This window comes from Sardina pilchardus, chromosome 14 (assembly GCF_963854185.1).
Source record: "Sardina pilchardus chromosome 14, fSarPil1.1, whole genome shotgun sequence".
Taxonomy (NCBI): domain Eukaryota; kingdom Metazoa; phylum Chordata; class Actinopteri; order Clupeiformes; family Clupeidae; genus Sardina; species Sardina pilchardus.
In genome coordinates, this window is record NC_085007.1 from 25517354 (window position 1) to 25541245 (window position 23892).

Below are 23892 nucleotides of genomic sequence, written 5' to 3' on the forward strand. Positions count from 1 at the left end.
CCCCTGCTACCATTCCGGATCACACTGCTTAAAAGCAGTATGCCCACACACATGGGCACACACACAGAGACACACAGGCACACAAGCACACACACACACACACACAGGGGCACACACACAGGCACACATGCACACACAGCGACAAAGAGAGCAAAAGAAAGACAGAGAGAGTGAGAGACAACAAAATATGACTGATTGACTCCAAATGCATTTCTTGCACACCACATTTCCCTTAGCACACTAAATCCCTTAGTGTTGCGGAGCCAGAGATGAAGCAAGACCTGGATCCTGTTCTTCCTCATCTCTGTGCAGTATCACTGAAGCCTAAAGTCTTTATCATGACATCCTTCCCATGGCCACATCCATCACATCAATATAACTGTCATAAAATCACAGGCATTCTCTCACAAAAATGTTTATTACATCAACATTCTCATATAAATATAAAATAATACCGTTGATATGACATTCGAATATTTACACTTTCTAGATACAGTATATGATAGATGTTTTTGGTATAATAGTATAAAAGTTATGACATCAGTGACACCACAGTCTATGGACTGTGCATTATGCATGTATGCAGGACACCTCTGATGTAGCTTCACGTGGCGGATTATTCTAAATGTGGAGAAGAATGGCAATTAAGTGCCGGCCTCGTCTCTCACAGGAAGTGTCCGGGGGACAGACTGGCGGAGCCGTAATGGCTGCTGTCAGAGACAGGAAGTAAGGGGGTTTCTCGGCTCAGCCACGGCTGCCCTGCAGGGCCTCGACGAGGATCCTGTTGTAGTCACTTAGCTGGCTGGTGACGGTCTTCACCACGGGACGGTAGTCACTCTCCATGCCTTTGGAGGCAATGACTGGCGGCAGGAGGCAAGTTAAGGAAGATTGAGGGCTGAATCATGACAAAGACCACCACTGTTCCTCAGAGACATGTGCATGCACAGGGAAGCCCTCGTCTACTCTGCCCTCTTCAGCAGAGTTACTGACAGGAGATCAGATCATCACAAAGCTGCTACTTCACTTCGGTTCACATCACGTGTGTGTTCTAGTGTTTGGTTTTGTGCTATCTGGATTTTTAGAAAAAGGATACATTCTTTCATGACGAAGTTGTTCTGTTCATGATGCTGCCATTTCCTCTCCAAGTTAGTGAGCTGTAAAGACAGAAGCACACCGTACAGTAGAAAAAAGATCAATTCCAAATTCGCACGCCTGAAAAAGCAACTGCGGCCAAAGAAAACCTTCCATCAATCATCGCACATCACCAAGTGCAGGTCGTCTGGGGTTGCCCCTGGAGACAGTGGGCGTCTCTGTCACGTCAGATGACCCTGTGACCCCTGCAGGGATTATCTGAGGTCAGCTCCGTCCAGTCTCTGTCTCAGCACGACCCCACTGGAGGGGAGAATCTGCTGTCCTGCACAGAAATGGCTTCCTCTGGCTGATAGAAGCTTCTGCTCTTGCCAAGATCGTCAGCGCGATCCCCCTTTAGCCCACATAAACCAACACCCTCTACTGAAGCTTCTGAAAGATGAATCCCTTCAGGACGACACAAGACCCCGCCACTGTGGCGTCAGGGTCCTGTTTGTCCAGTCAAGAACTAAACTTTATACCCTCCATGTACAGAAAGATTTGTTGTATTCAACTCTACATGATCAGTTATGCTGTGTTCACCTCTTGATGCACTCAAAGGATGCTTGAGAGGACACCAGTAGAGGGAGCTGGGATTAGAGCAGAGGGTATGTGGAACTGTGGGCCATGTACAGTAGGTGAGTGTGGAACTATGGGGGCATATGAGGGGGTATGTGGAACTACAGTATTCGGTTGTTAAGTCCGACGTCACGGACCCAGCAGCTATTTTGTGAAAAGACGTTTATTAGCGCAGCCAGACGGGTTTTGCTACTTGTAAACTTTGTCATCACCACCTTCGTTTTAGCGGTTTTAAAACAAAATCGCTAAACTTTAACAAAGCAATCACTGTAGCTATGCAGCCAGATGATATATGAATGGGTAACGTCCAGGCTTCCGTGAAAAATATAGATTTGATTAGGTTGAGGCAACAAGTCCGTATAAGATGACAATTTTCTTAAAGGCTAGTCAGAATAGCGGAAAATAATAGTTTATTTTACTGTCTATGGAGAATGACATGTGAGTTTGAAAGCCATTGGACCCGGAAAACTATTTATTATCCCATTATTACATCATCACTTAAAAACCGAATGGGGGCATATGAGGGGGGATGTGGAACTATGGGGGAATATGAGGGGGGATGTGGAACTATGGGGGCATATGAGGGGGTATGAAGAGCTGCGGGGGTGCGTTCGGGTGAGTGGTCCGTGTGTTGACTAAAGTGTTGATGGACACTGGGGTCACCTGAGAATGAGTCTCGTTCTCTTGAAGCTGGGTCTTCAGAGCCTCATACTCCTCGTTCATCTTTGCCATATCCTTTTTGAAGGTGTCTCTATGCATGGTGAGGGAAATCTTCTCTTCCTGCAGCCTCTGAGAGATGTAAACAGAGAGACAGATTTTCAGGGAGATTTTTTTTATTTATCTTTTGATGTACACTATATTGCCAAAAGTATCCACTCACCTGTATCGAATTACATATGAACTTCAGTCACATCCCGGCCTTAATCCATAGGGTTTATTATGACGTTGGTACACTCTTTGCAGCTACTGTATAGTAGCTTCAACTCTTCTGGGAAGATTTTCCACAAGGTTTAGGAGTGTGTTTATAGGATTTTTTAACCCTTTTTTGACCCAGAAGCGCATTTGTGAGGTCACACACTGATATTAGACTAGGCGACTGGCTCTCAGGATCCACTCATCCCAAAAGTGTTCTGTTGGGTTGAGGTCAGGACTCTCTGCAGGCCAGTCAAGTTCATCCACACCAAACTCAGTCATCCTTGCCTTTATGGACCTTGCTTTGTGCATTGGTGGCAGTCATGTTGGAACAGGAAGTGGCCATCTCCAAACTTCCCACAAAGTTGGGAGCATGGAATCGTCCAGAATCTCTTGATTAATGCTGACGCATTCCGAGTTCCTTTCACTGGAACTAAATGACAAAGCTCGGGGATGGCCACTCGGGGATGGCCACTTCCTGTTCCAACATGACAAAGTCCATAAAGGCATGGATGACAAAGAAAAATGGATCACCGCACACCATCGGACTACACTTTATTTCTGAGCAACGCGTTTCGCAATGCGCTTCCTCAGGCTCGAGGAACGCAACAACACGTTTCGCAATGCGCTTCCTCAGGCTCGAGGAACGCAACAACACGTTTCGCAATGCGCTTCCTCAGGCTCGAGGAACGCAACAACACGTTTCGCAATGCTCTTCCTCAGGCTCGAGGAACGCAACAACACGTTTCGCAATGCGCTTCCTCAGGCTCGAGGAACGCGAGCAACACGTTTCGCAATGCGCTTCCTCAGGCTCGAGGAACGCGAGCAACAAGTTTCGCAATGCGCTTCCTCAGGCTCGAGGAACGCGAGCAACACGTTTCGCAATGCGCTTCCTCAGGCTCGAGGAACGCAACAACACGTTTCGCAATGCGCTTCCTCAGGCTCGAGGAACGCAACAACACGTTTCGCAATGCGCTTCCTCAGGGTCGAGGAACGCAACAACACGTTTCGCAATGCGCTTCCTCAGGGTCGAGGAACGCAACAACACGTTTCGCAATGCGCTTCCTCAGGCTTGAGGAACGCAACAACACGTTTCGCAATGTGCTTCCTCAGGCTCGATGAACGAGAGCAACACGTTTCGCAAGGAGCTTGAGGAAGTGCATTGCGAAACGCGTTGCTAAGAAAAAAAAGTGTAGTCCAATGGTGTGCGGTGAACCTTTTATTTTCTTCTTTTTTTTATTAATTGTGAACCTGCAAGTCACCAGCACCCAACAACCTAACTTAATTGGCTGTGCTGGGGATGGGGATTTGGGATTTTTTGCATCGATGACAAAGTTTGGTGTGGATGAACTTGACTGGTCTGCACAGAGTCCTGACCTCAACTCAATAGAACACCTTTGGAATGAATTAGAGCAGATCCTGAGAGCATCAGTGTGTGACCTCACAAATGCGCTTCTGAAAGAATGGTAAAAAAAAATCCTATAAACACACTCCTAAACCTTGTAGAAAATCTTCCCAGAAGGGTTAAAGCTGTTATAGCTGCATCAGCTTTATGACGTCATCATAAACCCTATGGCTTAAGGATGGGATGTGACTGAAGTTCATATGTGAGTCAAGGCAGGTGAGCGAATACTTTTGGCAATAAAGTGTATATGTATATCATGTATGTGTGTATGTGATGTATGGTCTGATTTCTTGTCCTGTACGCAATGACTGCTTGACTGGCAATACAATTCTGTGTCATATCAGCAAAGCACTTGAATAGATTATTTTATTTGACAGGGGGGAGTGCGGGAAGGCCAAGTACGCAGAACGGATGACGTTCGTCATATTCTCGATAAACAAAGAACCTCATGTTCAATCTTTTCACATTCCAATTTTTTGACGTAATCTTTTTATTCATTTTCCAATCAGAGACCTCCCTCATTGTTTATCCCACCCATACAACAAAGAAATGATGCATGACACTGATGAATTTAAGCCGGTAGAGGAGACGACTGTTTCCTGCAAGTGCATCTGCATGGCCCCACGTGTGTGTGTGTGTGTGTGTGTGAGGACTCATAAGATCCAGAGTAGCCCTAGGAGCGGCCCACTCCCCTGGGGGGGTAAGTCAGAAGCTCCTCAGTGGAAGAAACATGTCTTCCTGGTGTCAAACACAGCAGAGAAACCTGCATCCTGTTGTAGAGAAAAGGCCCCTGAAACCCACTCACCCCCAGGCCCTTCTCTAGACCCCCTACAAGTCATTTCTCTGGTGAAGTGAAGGGACGCTTTTATGTCCTCTTCCTCCTGGCCACACACACACACACACACAACCAAACAACACCCACGCACATATAGAACACACACACACATACACACACAACCACACCTCACCCACGCACATATACATCACACACAAACACACACACACACACACACACACACACACACACGTAACACACACACACATACAAGCATAAACACACTAAGACACACTAACAAACAAACAGGTACGAACAAGCCCACGCACACATATTCCACGCACATAAACAAGCATAAACACACTAACACACATAAACACAACCAGGCACAAACAAACCCACACACATATATGCCACACACACACACACAGACACACACACACACACACACACACACACACACACACACACACACACACACACCTACACACACACACACACACACACACAGACACACAGACACACAGACACACACACAGACACACACACAGACACACACACAGACACACACACAGACACACACAGACACACACAGACACACACAGACACCTGTTCCTATGGAAATGGTGCTGTGGGCTGCCTCCCAGGGCGGGAGCGGGCCTATGGTTGTTTACACTAGGTTGCGGTCTGCTGCTGGAGAGGCAGCCTGGGAAGCGGGAGCACGTCGGATACGTCTGTCAGGGCGCCTCTCCCGCAAGACAGGGGAAAACGGAGGCTGAGAAATGAATATTCTTCCTGTGTCCGCGCATGGAATGGGAGCTCCAGAGCAGCAGAGTGGGAGCTTTTATCTGGTGGCCGTCTTCGGCTGGCCCCAAATCTCCCGGAGCAGATGGTGGCACAGGCTTTCCGGACGCAGACATTTTTTTGAGAGAGAGGTGTGAAAATGTGAAAGCCCTGATGTTATCTTTATATCTGTGATGTGTTTACGTGTGTGTGTGTGTGTGTGTGTGTGTGTGTGTGTGTGTGTGTGTGAGAGAGAGAGAAAGTGTGAGTGTGTGTGTGTGTATGTGTGTGTCTGTGTGTGAAAATGTGGACGAGTGCACGGCTACAAGCACTAATGAGCCTGTGTTGTTCTACGCAAACTCGATGAAATTTGCCTGCCCACAGATAAAAGCGACAGGCAGGCGGGCCAAGTCTTGTCCATCCACACCTCAGCAACTCAACAAATACATACTGTACACAAATAACTACAGAGCTCTTGATCAGATGTGGACAGAATGTTTAGACTGACCGAACACCCCATAACAACTCTGGCCTGGGCCATCAGGCCCTAATTCTTAACGAGGACACGCGCACATCCAAAAACTGTCCGGTGCCGGATTCCAAAAGTTGAAAAAGCAAAGCTGAATCCGCACACTGAGCTCCACGTTACCGTAACTATTTTATAATCACAAACTAACGTTTCGGGCAACCGCCCCTCTTCATACTTGAGAAGAACAAAAGACAGAGGACAAGCTGGATGTTGGTGGATCCTCACCTTCTTCTTGTCCTCTCCGGCGGCCTTGAGGGCGTCCAGGTTGCTGTAGGTCTGCAGGCCCTCTGTCATGCTCTGGATGCGCTCCCTCAGGCTCTCCATCTCCGACGAGATCTTCCCCTCCAGCTGCTCCACCTTCTGCAGGTCCTGCTGAAGACGCTGGTTCTCTGTGGAGAGGCACACACACACACACACACACACACACACACACACACACACACACACACACACACACACACACTTAACATTACACATGTAAAAAAAAACACAAATGCTCATGCATGCCCCCATCAAATCCCGCACCCTCCCAACACACACACACACACACGCACACAGCGTGCAGGGAAATCACATTTGATGAATATCATATTGACACGCCTAGTTAACATACACACTCCGGGGCACATTCAAACTGCTGCTTTTCAGCACCTCTGCTCTATTGACCGCTGAGGCCCCCCCACTCCCCACATCATTGTCTCATCAGTTCCAGTTCCAACTCTCCGTGTCTCAGACACCTGGAGGGAAAGCAGCGGTTCAGGGAGAGCGGCACCAGACAGTGCTGAAAGGTCCAGCACGAGCTGCAGGGCCAAAGCTCTCTTCACCTGAGCCACTTCGGGTCTTAAAGCTCAACAAGGCCAGAGACTTTTGTTTTCCACAGCCTTTTCAAATAAAAAACAGGATATTTGGTTTTGCCATTTCAAATAAAACTCTGAAATTTTTGCTGACAGGGACTGACCTAGGGAGGGCTAACTATTTGCTTTTTTTCGACATTCGATTCGGTTGAGCCGAGTCTTCATTTCTCTGAGACGTCGGGGCTTAATAGACCTTGGAGGACGTCTGCATTTTTCGTGCAAATAAGGAGAAGAGGAGACAGAACCCCGGCAGACTGGAGTCCAGAGTCTGGACGATGGCCACGTCATTAACGTATGGTGAGAGGCCCGACACCCGAGCCACCTCTGACCAGAACCTCAACCCCCGGACCAGAACACGAGAGCCACATGGGCGGCGCCGGACTCATCATTCCGGGCCCTCTCCGAGCACCGGGGACGGATCCAACGCAGAGCCGGCACAGCTGGAAAAGAGCCCCGGCGCTGAGGATACGGGATTCAGCGCTCCATCGGATACTTCGGTTTTCATTTAGTTACACTTCATAATCGTATTCTTTTATGGCCGTATTCTTTTTTTTGTGCGTTGCACAAACCGTATTAAACTGATCCTCCAGCGCCCGTCCCAGCCAAGTCTATGGAGGTCTCATTCAATCCTTTCTGGCGAATGTCAACACAATCGATGGTTAAGTACTGGGCGGTCAGCCTCCCATAAAAGGAATGCGAAAACTGGCGGATCAAGAGAAGATAGGCCCACTGTGAGGCTGGCTTTGAATTTCCTCTGTTTATTCTCAATGACCGCAAGACCTGCTGCAATCCCCTCTCGACTGGTACCAGACCCCACGCAGAACTGATGGAGAAACCCTCCAGCCCCCTTAACCACCCCCCACCCAAGTGCGCCGATTGCGAAACCAAAGCTTCTCGTCCCTATCCTCTGTGGCAACGGCATCTTAACACATCCTTACACTCAGTCCTAAGTCCATCTGTCTCTGCCTGTTAAGCTATTGAGTCCCCCCACCTAACCCCTCCACCCAAAAAATAACACACACACACACACACACAGACAGAAACACACATACACACACACACACACAAACACACACACACACACACACACAGAGAGAGAGAGAGAGAGAGAGACAGACACACACACACACACACACACACACACACACACACACACACACACACTCCACCCCCCTCTGAGGCCGAGTTCTGTTGCCCCTGCTACTCTCGGGGCAGGAAGAGGAAGTGGGCCGGTTCCTCCTGATAGGCGGCCGGCCGGCCACACTGTTTGGAGAGGCCGCTGCACTCGGAGCGGCGAAAGACTCACAGAGTGCCCCATCAGCACTTCTGTGCATTCTCTGCCGCTTCCTCCTGGGGTTAGCCTTTCTCGCCGGCCGCACAGCTCCCCCCACCACCCTCACACACACAGACACACACGTACATGTACAGCCCTTGTCTATAATCCCTCAACAACACACACACACACACAGACAACTCCCTTCACTTCACTCCCAAAACCAGGCACACACACATCCACCCCCGTGCTGTAATCCCTCAATAACACACACACACACCCACAACTCCCAGCACTCCCAAAACCAGCATACACACCCACACCCACACACACACACCCTCTAAAATTCCTTTATTCCACATCCTCAAGTGCACACAAACTGCTCCAGCCCCCACAAACACACCCCACCCCACCCCACCCCACCCCAAAGACTTCTGCAGCCCTCCAACCCTTGGGGATGAATGTCTTGGCTTTGGTTCCCCATAATATTTATACAGGGACGCTGTGGAGGCCCAATTGTGTAGAGCAGATAATCGTCTGTTTATTAATACTGTGTACTTCACCTCGGCGTACCTCTCCGCAGCTCCCTGGTTGCTAAAACCTCCTCTAACATACCTCGCACCCACACAGAGGCTGAGAGACCTCTCGGTGACACACGGGGGGCCTTCAAAGCAAACCTCACCACTGGGCACCGATTCGCTTCTCTGATTTTTTTGTTTTGTGGCGGTGCTGTGAAAAGGTTCGCTGCCGCAAAGACAAATAAATAAGTGAAACCGAACAATGCCGACCCCCCGGCTCAGAATAGTCGGGCGGCGGAAGTGTCGCGGCTGGCTTTCGGCCGTGGCCCTGATGAGATAAGAGATGGGTTTTTCGGGGGGCTGGGGGGAGGGGAGGGGAGGGGAGGGGGAGGGGACCATGGGACGTGGGGAGGGGGGAGCCCAACACAAAGGAAGGAAGGCCTCTTGGCTCGGCTTCAGCAGCTCATTTGATAAATAAGAGTGTGAGGGGATGAGGGGGTTTGGGGGGGGCAGGAAATAGGGGCCGGGACAGAGTCGCACTGCAGGGTGGTAGAGCTCAACGGGAGACTGGCTCAGGTCAGGTATCCCCCCACCTGAGGCTCGTCAAGCTCTGGTGATGAGGTGCCACTGGTCCTTTGCTCCTTTGCTCCTTTGCTTCTTTGCTTAGCAGTAACGGTAGCAGGCAGTCACCCGAGCCAAGACTATCAATCCGCAACACTTTTGATAAAATGACGTCTCATCTACATTAGTCTTCTCGGAGAGACATATTAAGACCCCTTCCCAGAACAAAACTATGAGAAATAAGCTGTGCGTCTGTCTGTCCGTGAAATCGACACTACTATGGATAACTACAGTAATTGCAGGCTTTGGCTACCTTGCAGACTTTGCTGGCAGCTGTTGTACAGTTCAATTCAGCATTCTACAATGCTGCAGTGGCCTGCAGGAAGCAATCTATCATTTGAGCGTCTTATCCAACGCAAATGGTCACGTAGGATCATTTTAGCTAGCCTGACTCTCGCCAGACCCTTGTAGTTCCACCATGCTCCACCAGAGGCGTTTCGCTGAGCTCCACACAAGGGTCTGGACGCGAGGGCAATCCAAACCCCTGTGCCAGTGATAAAAAAATGAGCAACCAATCAGGAGCGCCGAAGCGAGTGTTTGATTCAAATAACAATGGCGGCACGCAGCGAGGAGTCTTGTACTGACATTGATTCTGCTATTTCAACCGTTTTGTCGAATCTATCGAGTATTCATTCTTTAAAAGATTAACAGAGAATAGTTTTGAAGACATTTATTGGTGGCAAGGATGTTTTTACTCTTCTTCCGACCGGGTTTGGCAAGAGCTTGAAGAAGCCTAGCACGTCATTCAAGATAACAGGCAAGTGGTTTATCAAATCACATGCGAGGATGTTTTACAAGGACCCGCCTTCAGAAATACATCTCCTATCGAGAAGTCCCAGATCCTTGTGTGAAGCAGACAGCGAACTACAGGATCTGGCGAAAGTCAGGTTACATTTTAGCTGGGACGAGGATCAATTTAGCTTTAACTTTTAAAATGAATTATAATTGAATAATGTGGATGTGCCTGTAGTACAGTTCCGAAGGACCTGACCACTGAATGCCTCATGAATGCCTCATGTCACTCATTTCTAAAGAAACTACAGTAAGTAAGTACACTGTATTTCATCATCAAGGTGAGTACCTCGAGCCAAGACTATATTACTTCTGACTTCAGTCAAAAGTGGTGGGGGGTGGGGGGGTGGGGGGGTGGGGAAATGGGGATGGAACTGAGCAGCTTCCAATTCAGCCATGGCCTACTGGTTAGGGCTTGTAACCGGAGGGTTGCCGGTTTGATCCCCGACCAGTCCACGGTTGAAGTGCCCTTGAGCAAGGCATCTAACCCCTCACTGCTCCCCGAGCGCCGCTGGTTGGGCAGGCAGCTCAGTGCTCTGGGTTAGTGTGTGATTCACCTCACTGTGTGCTGTCCTGTGTGTGTTCACTAATTCGGTTAAATTGGGTTAAATGCAGAGAATGAATTTCCCTCACGGGATCAAAAAAGGATATATACTATACTATACTAATTCTATCAGTGTTGTGAAGCTAATGGGGCTACTTCAGCTGCAATGACATTAGTTCTACTCTAAGTGGCAGTGCTGTTGTAACTAAAATGGAACGTCTGCTCCTGTGTGTTGACCACAGCCAGTAGTCTTGTATAATCAGAGTTAAATTCCCTTTGCGAGTCCCAGTGAAAACTGATCAAGGAGCCGTACGACAGCTGAGCCAAACAACATGGTGTTTTAGCAACCGTTGCGATTGACAGTGCTATGGCAACATACTGCATATCCTTACTGTCACACGCCACTCAGTATCATACACACACACGTACGCATGCAGAACACTACACTAGTTTACTTAACTATTTTATTTTTGTTCAAACATAATATAGGGATTGGCATTGCCATAAATATAGGAAACAGAATATAACATGACACAGTTGCACTGAACTGTAATTACAGCAATAACTAGAAAATGTAATTCCATGGAAGGAATTACCATTGCATGTAAATGCAAAAAGGTTGTTAGCTGCGTAAAACATATTAGGCCTATAGTTAAAAAGGGGCAGCGACCACTCAAGGCATAGGCCTAGCCTAAACTGAGTGATGAACGTGAAATGCGTTTTATAGGCTACAAAATTCTGCATTAAGATGACAATTGTGTGTAACCACGCTTAGGCTACCTAGTTAATGGTGAAATAGCATCCACATTTACAGCATTCAATAACCTAAGGACAACTTGATCTTAAGTTAAATTGTTCTCAGAAAAGGAACAGCAGGTCTACAGAATATTCCAAATAGTCCCTTCATGGTGACAGGGGGAGACCAAACTCTGTGTAACATACCTGATTCCGCTGTCAATGTTCAGTGCCTATGTAACCTGTAATATTTGTAATTTTTTAATCCATGAAAATTAACCAAAATGTATCATTTCCTATTAAAGGGGTAGTTCAGAATTTTGGACATAGGACCTCATTTCCAGGTTAGCCAGTGTGATATTTATCAGTGGAGACCGTTATCTGCACATTTCATCCAGTCCTATAGTTTCAGAGTTTGCTGGTGCTATAGTGCCTGCCACTAAAAACAGTCTTACCCAGTCTATGGAGGAACAACCCCTTAAAATAGAATTGCATTAATAAAAAGATGCTAAAATCCAATTTTCATTGACTAAAACAAGACTAAAAGTCATTAGTTTTCGTCAACTAAAACTAGACGAAAATAAGACTAAAATGCTCATACTTTTAGTCGACTAAAACTTGACTAGACTAAAAGAGTATGAACGTGACTAAAACTGATAAAAACTAAAATGACAGCTTGACACAAAGACTAGACTAAAACTAAAACCAAAACAGGTCGCCAAAAACAACACTAGTCTGTACAAATGTAATGTCATGTACAGCATGCTGCTATTGACGGCTATGACACGGTGTCGAGGACAGAAATGTGCAGAGTATGTGTGTGTGTAGGGTGTGTGAGTCTTACCTGAGGACAGGCCTTTGGCCGTGCTCTGGGACTTGTGCATCTCGGTCTCTTTGAAGCTGAGGTCCTCCTGCATGGAGCGCAGCTCGTGAGCCGTCACCGAGGAGATCTGCCGCAGGCGCGTCATGTTCTGCCAAAGGGAGAGAGAAAGATAGAGAAATGGAGAGATAGAGAGAGAGAGAGAGAGAGAGAGAGAGAGGCTCATCCAGGGGCTTTTCAGCCATAACATGACTGACTTTTATCATGACATGGATTTTAGCATGAGCTTTGGGGGCTTTGGCTGAGTCCATCATGGGAAACTGTAGGAAGTGTATGTTGTGAAACACTGACTAATGAGATCATTTTAACCAGCATTATCAATCAGCGTAAACCCGTAATCCCTTGTCCCTGTCCATTTAGTTCACTTTTGAGAAACACAAATTAGGGTCGGCAGTTGCCAAAACCAACTACAGCCAAAAACGACAGCCTCAAGTAGTTGTTTTGGGAGCTTGATTGAAACTAAAACTCATCAGAAATGCCAAGACTATAAACATGTCAACGTGCAACATACTCAGCTAAGAAAATATATAAACTGGTCTTGAGTTCTGTGGTATCGTGGAGTTTTCTGTGGTTATTACTCACTCTGCTAGAATGTTCTAGAAGAGCAGTGATGCTGGCCTGTGTCTGCTGATGGCGCTCCAGCTCCTGGGCTTTGACTTCGTCGTACGTCTCCAGGAAACCTGAGACACAGCCAGAGCCGTTAGCACTGTTAGCGCACTGGCAGAGCAGGCGACTCATCACACACTAGTCCAGTGGTTCTCAAACTTTTTACTATACCACCTCTGAGAACAATGACCCCAAGTACCGCCATTATGACCAGCATCAAAAAACGACAGCATCGTCCAATTTAAATATATTTTTCATTGTATATACAGTTTTGCATTGTTTTGTTTAGTTTTCAAGAAATATAGAAAAGTATGATTGTAATGATTTTTCATTATTTTTTTATACTAAAATATTAATATTATATATACTGTATATAAATTTAAAAAAACAATCTTAGAGACTCCCGAAGGACCACAACAGAGAGTCCGTGTACCACCAGTGGTACCCGTACCACAGTTTGAGAACCGCTGCACTAGTCTACACATGCAGAAGATGAAGATGAAGTCTACTGACTGTTCATGGTCTCCTCTTTCTTCTTCAGCTCCTTGTACTTCTGGCTTCGCTCCCCTGTCAGTACAAAGCCAGTTAGTGGAGATGGACAGGTTGCATTTGCTCCTTCTCTGCCTGATATGGCTTTGCTAAACCAAAGAAGACTGTATCTACAGACCATCACTACGCAATGGTATGATACAACTATGGCAACTATCACTGTGCCTAGGCCACAGATCTCAATCACTTGTTTCTAATTACACATATTCATCACACACATTCTTGACACACTGAAAGGTACAGACAAGGGGGTAGTAAGGGAGTATAGTGGATGTTAGAGGTGATCCGAGCCCTACTGCTGTGTCTTACCATCTGCCCGTGGAGTATGAGAGGATGGCAAAGCAAGAAGAGACACAGAAGTGATGAGAGAACACACAGAACACCTCTCTGTTTAAAACTCCAGCATTCCCACAGCTTATTGTGTATCGTGCTTTGCACTACACCACAGGGCCGGCGCTGTTTTAACGTCACCTGAGCCAAACTTTCCCCTCAGTCCCTCCACCCCCCTGGTGAGGCCCTCCCAGTCAACTCTATTGTTCCTCAGCGGTGTGCGTGCCGCACTTCCAGTGTCCCCGGCCAGGAGCGGGCCACTCAACGAGCCGCTTCCAGGCAGGAGCCCCCCAGACCCGGGGACGACGGCAGGACGTGAAGGCCAGCGGGGAGGGACTTCTTCCTGGACACCGTCCAAACTCGCTGGGATTTATGGCCTGCTAGTCGGTACAGCTTCAACCCTCTGAAAGCACCCCCACCCTATAGTCTTACGTGGGGGAAGATGCTTGACAGCAGCCAACTCCCGAACCCCCACCTCTCCCCACACCTCTTCCCGCACCTCCACCACTCCTCCTCCTCCTCCTCCTAATCTCTGACGTCCCCTGTGGCATCTCCGCCCAATAAACCGGTGGGGGCGCCTCCCATTCTGCCGCTCGGGACGAGCCGTGTTCTAGCTCTGCCTCACCTTGGCTCTCCTCCATGTCGTTGTCCAGCTGACGCATCTCCTCGGTGACCTGGCTGTTCTTCTCCCGCATTTCTGTCAACCTGAGGAAAAGTTAGGCTTACCGATGCAGGCTGAACAAGGGCTTTGCCATTTCACAATTGTATATGTGCACTTGAGTGAGCGTCATGGCCAGAATATAATGCTCGCGAATCACTTCATACTTACTGTCGCTCCATACTTGCTATCTCCTGATTATCTTCTTTCACCTGTGAAGGAACAAGCCCAAGTCAAAAGGACAGTACTCATATGAAGTTTCTTCACACACACACACACACACACAAAATGAGTCTTCAGAGGTTAATATTGGCGTATGGTTTTTCTGAGGCCGGCCATGAATAGGGCCTTTATCTCCGGTCCTGTGACAGATAACTGCTGGCAGCCAACAGCAGAGTCATGACTGCGGAAAATAATAAAACCGCTGCGGTTCCCCATTAGCACCCGTATGGGTACAGCCTTCCCATCCGCAAAAGGGCAAGCCCTGAAATAACCACAGCCGCAGGACAAGGCCAGAATGTTTTCATCACCACCGGTCCACGCCGACTGGACAAGGCCTGAACTCTGGCAAGAGGAACACAACAGATTCCTTGATTCCTCGGAGTCTCAAATCTCGGAGGAGTCTACAGTACAGTCTGCAGCGCAGCTTGAATGCTACTCCTCATTTTTGAAAGTCGGGTTTGGTTAAAAGCATCTGCTAAATTAATAAATGTAAATGTAGAAACTAAATCCTGCCATTTTGTGTGTGTCTTCTTTCCTCTCTCGTTGCAGACATGAGACCTCATCTTTCTAGGCCAAGAGGACACGTTGGCTGGCTGCAATAGAGTGTGCCAAACAGTGATGGAGGGGCCTCGGGGCTGGTCCTCACCTGCTTGAGCAGCCGCTCGCGCTCCTCCTGCGGAGAGCCCATGCTCTTGTCCTCGGCCAGCATGGCGTCCCGCCGCAGCTCCAGCTCCTGCAGCCGCTCGTACAGCAGCACCGCCTCCTGCTTCACCTGCGAGTGAGCCATCTCCTGCCAGAGAGGAAGACATCAAGCAGACAGACAAAGAGTCAGACAGACAGACAGACAGATAGACAGACAGATAGATAGATAGATAGATAGACAGACAGGGCAGTAAACATACAGTACAGCAGGGCAATCATGGGAAAGACAAACAAAGGCAAAGAAGTGAGTGGGTGGGGTAAGAGATATAAACTGTTCAGAGAGAGCAGTACAAGAGTATTCTTTGTGCTTTGGGCCATCAAGGGAGAAAGTCTGTGACAGTGCATTCAACGTGTTTTAGGTGAAATAGGCCTTTCATTTCAGACTGGACAGCCTTTCAGAGTGCACCGCCTGTGGTGGTGTTGGTGGGAGAGGTCACAGGGTTTGCGGTCAATGATAAGAAATCTGGGCTCTGGACTCACAGCTTCGAACACCTCCTTCCGTGTGACAAGGGCGTCCAGCTCCTCCTGACGGGCGTCCAGTTCCTGAGAACACACATCAGAGAGAATCCAGCACTGTAATTTACCAACTATGAGCCGCGGCTTATACACTGATTTTACCAAAAATGGCAAAAGGCCAGTCGTTAGTTCTGAATGGATGGTTGCTACGACCAAAAGCCAGTCGTTAGTTCTATCTCTCCCGTTGTCAAACGGGCATATCCCAGGATTCTGATGAACGTTAACTTTGAAAGATCGCTATTTTCATAGCCTACATGCCATCCAACAAGCTACAATCCACCTCTGTCATATGCTACAGTGTTACTATGTTCTGAACGTCTGTATTTCAGATTGGATGCAACGTGACAGTTCATTTAAACTTCGCAACGACGAGTTTGGCGAATTAATACTCAAGTGTGATACGGGCAACAAATAGGAACTACTTTAGAGGTAGTCTGTTATACGAAGTTAATGGCCACCCCATCAGCCAATCAGAGAAGAGAATCCCATTGTTAAGGGAGATAATACAGTATTAACATGGCTTTGTTTATTTTAACTTGCATAAAGGCCTAAGAGTTTAAGGCTGTCATGAAAGCTGTCAGCTTGTCCTCGGTGCCTGCTGAGGCCAATGATTGTCTATCTCCATCGTAAATCAGTGGCCACGTGTGAAGTGACAGAAGAGAGACCTGATCACATTTGACTGGCTATGTGTGTTACTGAGGACACTCACGGGTCACAGAGAGCAAAGTTTCCCCATAGGACAGAGCGATAGCAGAACTACTTTTCGTCACATCAAGGATCGTTCACCTCGCGTTTATCAGATGAATAGACATCTCTCACCTGCAGCAGTTCTTCATTGTTGGCCTTCATCTCGGCATATTTGGCTTGCTTTTCGGGCGACATCTTTTTGATGATGTCCTCGGCAGCCTGCTTTGCCCTTTCAATCTCCTCCTCCACCGCTCGGATCATGTCCTCCTTCCTAGAACCCAACAAGGGGGGGGGAAACAAGAATAGAAAAAAAAGGGGAAATTTGTTTAGCTGTGTAGCTATTTAGGACTTGGTCAGCAGACCTCTTCTTTTTTAAGGGAGGGTTTAAGAACAGACATTCAGGAATATCTGGGAGACATCCCAACACTAAATAAAGCAAAAACAAAACTTTAAAACTAAAAAATATAATTATGCTAAACACTAATACGTCCTGAATCCATTCTGAGCCACTGACCAAACAGTTGGAAATCAATAATGAATATCTGAAATATGTACACACATGGATTCATTAATAAAACAAGTTTCAAGTGATATTCTCTAGAAATGAGTTGCACAGTATTTTTTTTACAATTAACCTACTTCAGTAAACTCGTTACATGGTCAATGTTTAGCTAGAACATCATGGCTTCCTTTTATTGCTGAGACCAAAGGTGCTTGACAGGTCCCCTTCCAGTAAGACATTCCTGAGCAAGGCAAATACTCTTCCTGAAGGTAAGGCACATGTATATTTAAAAATGTTGATATTTATATCTAATCACAGTTTTGTGACCAGTTCGAGTTTGGTATTAACACATTAGCCAGTCTGTATTCATGAACAGAGTAGAATGAAGAGATGTGATTCAGGACTGTAATGACAGTTGAACAGTGCCATGGCATGTTCACAAGGGAACTGGCAATAAGAGAAGCATACTACTCAAGAATACTCTTTTACAGGAGAGGGCTCTGAAGCGCCTCATTATATTACAGCCTTTACTGCTACATGCCACTGTCAAGTTCTAAATGAGAGCAGGCATACTGTTTGGGTTTACAGATACAGTGTCATGCTTTTGCCCCGTTCCTTGTCTTTGTTTCTGATTTCATAATGTTTCTGTAAATGAGGTTTCCTTTTGTTCCGTGACTTTCTCTGTGTGAGAGCAGCTGTGCTGCTGCTATAGATAGAGCCGTACCTACCGAAGTGAAATCACGAGCCAGACAGACTTTGGCATTTTAGCCCGTGAAATCCCATGCTGATATCTTTAGCAGCAGTGAGGGTTAATTCAATTTAAGTGAAGACTCTGAATAGATCTTCTCTCATCTTGTTTCACAAGATTATTCACAAAATTCTCAGTCGGCCATAGACAACACGATTATGAGGTCTCCAAGAACTTGAGGAAAGCATTTACTGCAGTGGATTCCCCTTGACACTATACAGTACAGATTCCACAGTTATTGTACATTCATAGAGGTGAGTCAGGACAACACACTTCCTGTCTCATTCACCACTATCAAGAGGAGTATTGATTCACTCCCTCAGCGGTGACACGCAAGGTGGGATTCCAGCAAACATGTGACACTGACTCTGTGAGCTGCGACACCCTTATGCATACTGACACCAAGCTGTATGGCAGTCGCTCCCTGTTTACTCCATACAGATCAAACAGACATCTGTCCTCGACTCTAGCAGTCCGCTAATCCGGCAGGCTGAAAAACATCTCTCCTGTGAGGATAAGGGGGAGAGGAGGGGTGGGGTGGGGTGGGGGGGGGGACAGTGGCACTTTGTGCTCCTTGCCAGTTTGCGGAGACCATGGGTGTCTTTGTGACCGGGTCAGAGATAACAACAACAGGCCACACAAATATAGCGGAGAGGAGAAGGCATGTAAGCACAGCAGTGGTGGAGGACCGCGAGCAAGCCACATAAACCAGTGGTCCCCCACACAAAGACACCCTTTGTGCGGCTCTTTTAAAGACTGTGCTTTTTTATCGCAGAGGTTATGCATTATCCTACAGGGGCGGAGTGGGTAGGGCGGAGGGGTTCTCTCTTAATTCTGTCCAAAAAACAATTCTGTGGAGTGTGGATCTGCTGACAACGCCTTCCAAAGAGGACGGAGAGTCGAGCGCACTCGAACCTTTCACGAGCGATCAAGATTGGCATCCGTCTGGCTCAATGCCATACACCTTCTCTGTGGTGTGACGGGGATGCGATTGTGCACTTGGACGTGATGCAGTTGTGATGTGGCCGAGTGCTGAAGTTTGTTTCCTTTCTGTGACATGACCGCAGGTAAAGAAAGGATCATGGCTTTGTGCATAGTGCTACTGCTGTGTATGGGAGGACTAGCAACGTCTACCGTTGGAACAGAGGTAAGTGTCGTTGGATATATTTCAGCCCCCCAGCCCAAAATACTTTCTACAGCCCTTGTGATGATTATTGTGATGATATATCGGAGGCATATTTCTAAAACATTTGCTTGACAACCAAATGCTATTTGGTCTACACTATTTCAAACAGTCTGCATCTTACCACATTTACAGCATCTGCTCAAGTAAGTGGATTGCATTAAATGTTTAGTCCTTTAAACAGTGAAAACGAATTGCCTTCTCAGGTCGTAGAGGATTTCACCAACAAAACATTGAAATGTATCCCCGAGCCCTCTTCTGAAAACATCACCAAGTTGATTCTCAGCAACAACTTCATAAACCTGTGCAGCTCAGACGTGGCTGCTCTGAGCAAGTACAAGAACCTGACAGAACTCGATCTCAGCAGCAATGCCATCAGTGCCCTGCCTGATAACCTGCTGTCCAGCCTCCCTGCACTGAGAGTCCTCAACCTCTCCCACAACAACCTCAGTTCGCTGGAGCCCGCCACGCAGTGTGACTCGCTGACTGAGCTGGATCTCTCCCACAACCACATACTGTCCCTGCCTGAGGACATGTTTTTGAGGTTGCCCAGCCTGGAGAGACTTCACTTGCAGGGCAACAGACTCAACACGCTAACAAAGGAAATAGTCTCAACACAGGTCGAGAAATTACAGCTGTTAGCTTTGGAGGACAATCCTTGGAACTGCTCTTGCGAGTTTGTGAAGCTTGCCAAATGGATTAACAGCACCGGTTTACTAACAAGTAAGTAAGGATGAAGTGTATGATCACATGACTCAGTCCTACTCGCAGTCTACATTATGGAGCAGACAGCTACAAGTGCTGGAAAACAGCGAGATGCTGACATCTACTGACATTAAAGTGTAGTGCAAGAGCCTGCTATCTACAGTATCTGCACACTGCATGTTTCTGCATGTTATTGTTTTGCTGTCATGCTGTTGATTTATCAGCAACGAATTCTTTTCAAATATGTATTTTGAACAGGTACTCAAGCAACATGTGCCACACCACCAGGCAAAAGCATCCTCGACGACAGCGTGTGCGCTATTGAATCGTCAAAGACACCTTCTCCCACAGGTACCACACTCAGAATTATTCTGACAAGCAGTGTGCCACCAAAAGTCAGCAATAACTAAAGTAAAGGTAACCAATTAAGAATAAAGATAAAGAAGTGTCATCGTCAATGCTTACTGTATGGAAATGATGCAAAAATCCAAACTCAAAGTGGACAGTAGCTTAAGGCTGTGTAGAACTCTAGCATCAGTCCTTACAGGGGAGCTACACCAGGCACGTAACTGAGGCGTTCCCTTCACAACACGTATGTTGCAGAAGTTAATAATCACTATGATCAATGGAAGTAGCTACAAAAGATGCGACAGTGGTGCGTACATTCGAAGAAAATAGACCAGACTTCTAAAATGGATTTTAGGAGCGATTCAGTTATGCGCCTGGTGTAGCTCCCCTGTTACACTGTAAGAACTAAAAAAAAACATTTCTTGTCTCCTGTCTAGACTCCAATGTAGGTGAGGACACCAACGGTAGTGGAGGACTCCCGGTGGTTGGGAACACCTGGAAGTTCCTTGTCGGGGTAGTGGTCATTGCCCTCAGCACGTCGGTGGTCATCGTTTGCGCCGTGAAGTCGCCCTCCTGGTACAAGCTGATCTTCAACTACAGGCACCAGCGCCTGCGCGAGGAGGAGGCGTCCCACGTCTCGGTCACGGGACGCTACTCCAACTTCAGCCTGGAGACGGAGCAGACGGAGACCAGCGCCCACGAGCTGGACGAGGGACTGGACTGCGAGATGCCCGACGACGAGGAGTTGGAGGACGAGGACGGCTTCATAGAGGACCGCTACATTGAGCCGGAGGACTACAAAGACCACAACGAATCCTGAGGAACGGAACTGTGATGGATGTATCTCATCTTGGACGAGCGAAACGAGACTGCAGAAGGCTCCCAACCAGGGATTTTTCGGAAGACGTGAGCCATCGCTTGAGTATGTAGGACTGTGATTGGGATGGGCTCTCTCATTCCAGGAGGATATGTTTGTGTTTATGATATGAAGGCTCCGTGAACACATCCAGGCGCCCTTATGCCCTGACAGAACATTAAGCCATGTGGAGACCTCTGTGCTATGATTCATAACCACTCATCCTGCAGTGTAACTAAACTAAAATCATAACTGCAATCATTCATGCTTCTTACAGAGATGTAAACGAGAGGTATCCATCTTGGTGTGTTGTTGAGGGATTGTTGTAGTGTACTCTTCCGTGAAATCAACAATCTAACAAAGGTTATGACGATGAACATGAATGAGATAACAAAGGTTATGATGATGAACGTCTAAATGTGAAAGATCGTTTTCTGGTGTTTGAAGGTTTTTAAAGTCTGATGACCTCACTGAATTTAATCCTTGGTAAAGTTCGACACATGGAAGAGCTGATGTTCAATGATCACCGTTGATGTTTACTGTTGTAAAGCAATCCTGTCTGCTTGTCACGGCTGCAGTGGACACACTATGAGTACGTTTGCTATTTGATTGAGCACTTTTAACAGAAAATTCACATACATTTGGCTGGCTATTACAAGCCACCAGTCTTTTCACTCGAGAAATAAAAAGAATATTGAGGCGACTCAATTTAAATACATTCAACATACTTACTCTCTTCTCTCAGTAAAAATGACATCCATGCTTTTGGCCTCTCTGTCATTCTGGGCTCTCAACTGAAAAAGAAAATGACAATCAGTACTACTACTGCGCACATCTCTGCCAACACACTAGCATGGATTACATACTTATGTTTCATTACAAAAAAATGACCAAAAAAAACATACCATGTTGCAGTCATTCACAACTTCTTCCATCTCTGTATTGGTGTTCAGTTTGTCAACAAGCTGGAATTCCCAAAACACAATTGTTATGTTCCAAGTTTCAGACGCAATGAATACATCACTACAGCATAATCAGTGAACTTCAAGAAAATCAACTGTCATTAAGACTGAGCAGTCACAATTGCTCTCTCTAAAGGTCAAACACATAATTACCATATTGTAATCTGCCAGTTGTCCCTGAAGATCTTTTAGCTCACCCACAAGCCCTTCAGCTCTAAAAACAAAGATGGCAAAATAAAGAATCACAATCTTCAAAATCATTTGGATGCTACTTGTGCAGTGTCCTTATCAAACCATGCACATTCTTGAAGAAAGTCCCATTGGCCAAAGACATGTTCACAGCTACTTTGAAAATAGAATTGTGCTTTGTAGATAGAAAAAAACATCATTCTGACCAAACAAACAAATAAATAGACAGACAGGCAAACAAACAAACAAACAAACAAACAAACAAACCGTGATCAAAACCTAACCTCCTTGGTGGAGGTAATAAAGCACTTACCTTTTCTCATATGAAAGGTAAACAGAGTTCTCCTGGTTGAAGGTGTCAATCTCTTTTTGCAATTTGCTGCACTCTGTTGTGAGTTCATTGATTTTACTCCTAACGAATTTCAAATTGTAACAGTAAATATTATAAACACATCAAAAACAACTCAAGATTGAAAAAGTTATCCATGAAAAAGTGACAAAGAGTAACACCGTTCAACTAACCTAAGCAACCCAAGGTAGTATGATTTATCCAGAATTTGTCTCTGTGGACCTGTTGAACATCAACGATTTCAGATACAGACATGACAGCTGAGATTTTACATACACACTGCAATTGTGTATTAGCAGAACACCATGAATGAATGAGTAGACAACAGTGACTCTTCAGAAACTGACCTTTCATTCCAGTCTTCATCCCACTGAGACCCTGCTGTGTCACAGGCCGATCCGCCACCTTTATTTGGGCTGACAGGACACCAGGGGTGGCTATGGGACCTCCTCGTGTCCCCGGGCGACCTGTCCCTGGAACCATCTGTCAAAACATCATCACCATTATAATGATGAATCCAATCTTCATCACACTGACACGTGAGCCTATAACTCACGGAGCAGGTACGGGTCTGGAAGGTAGGGGAGGGTGGCTGTTTTCACAATTTGTTCTGATACATGCATGAGGCTTACTTACCCCCGTGCCAACTCGGACGGCTGTCTGTGGTGGTCTGATGGCTGTTGGTGGTCTTCCTGCCCCTGGTACAAGAGACCCACGACTCATCGGTCTGCTGGATGGAGGTCGTTGGCTAGCCATTCCTGGATAACGTTGGCTGGCGAGAATTGGTAATGATATAACATTACATTCAGAGACCAAATCAGCAAACTCGTGAAAGCAAATAGAACAACTAACTAGCTTCTAGCTAAGTTTAACTAGCATAGCTAAGTTAGTGATAGTTTGTTATCCATCCCAACAACACTATTCTTTTAACTTAACAAAACACTTTGTCAAACAAAATAAAACAATTACTGCTAGTTTCTGTCTCTAAACGATGGTTTAGTTAGAATGCTAACAAACAAACAAACGTAAGTTTGAATGTGGCCAAAGTAACAAAAGCAGCATTAACTAATTTTAGCTAGATATGCACGTTTAGTTAGCAGCAGGATGAGGACTAACAAGATGCAAGAATGTTAACAGTTAGCTAGCTAGCCATTTCATTTCATAAGCACGTTTAGAGTCATGTCTCTCTCTCTCTCTCTCATGACAAAAATATGGACGACGCCACAAATGTGTACAAATGTAAAAGTGAATATTTTTCGCTCTTTTGCATTACCTGTATTATGCTGGCGTACTCCTAAATTGAACGTTAGCTGAAAGATGTCCCGATGTTTTGCTAACGCTAGTTTGCTTGCTTGCTTCTTGCAATGCGTCGTCGTTTCGTTGCTCAGCAACCTTCTGAGGGCTTACCGCAATCACGTGCAGTTCTGCCCCCTCGTGGAGCTCTAGCAGATG

At 46.6% G+C, this 23892-nt stretch overlaps 2 protein-coding genes across 2 annotated transcripts; one reads left to right on the top strand and one right to left on the bottom strand.

The window, feature by feature from the left end:
- Positions 1 to 409: 409 nt before the first annotated feature.
- ift74 (intraflagellar transport 74) lies at positions 410 to 23855 on the bottom strand. Its single transcript, XM_062555231.1, has 20 exons — positions 23714 to 23855; positions 23077 to 23212; positions 22788 to 22923; positions 22614 to 22662; positions 22405 to 22503; positions 22056 to 22116; positions 21846 to 21905; positions 21673 to 21734; positions 16731 to 16869; positions 15876 to 15938; positions 15340 to 15483; positions 14643 to 14683; positions 14439 to 14518; positions 13448 to 13501; positions 12911 to 13008; positions 12293 to 12419; positions 6337 to 6500; positions 2371 to 2496; positions 1094 to 1154; positions 410 to 860 (listed from the first exon to the last, which is right to left on the bottom strand). The coding sequence occupies exons 2-20, from the start codon at positions 23194 to 23196 to the stop codon at positions 745 to 747; spliced, it is 1800 nt and encodes a 599-aa protein (XP_062411215.1). The 5' UTR covers positions 23197 to 23212; positions 23714 to 23855; the 3' UTR covers positions 410 to 744.
- On the top strand, positions 18479 to 21746 carry LOC134101507 (leucine-rich repeat-containing protein 19-like). The gene is made up of 4 exons (XM_062555232.1): positions 18479 to 18995; positions 19238 to 19754; positions 19995 to 20087; positions 20522 to 21746. The coding sequence occupies exons 1-4, from the start codon at positions 18906 to 18908 to the stop codon at positions 20902 to 20904; spliced, it is 1083 nt and encodes a 360-aa protein (XP_062411216.1). The 5' UTR covers positions 18479 to 18905; the 3' UTR covers positions 20905 to 21746.
- Positions 23856 to 23892: the final 37 nt, after the last annotated feature.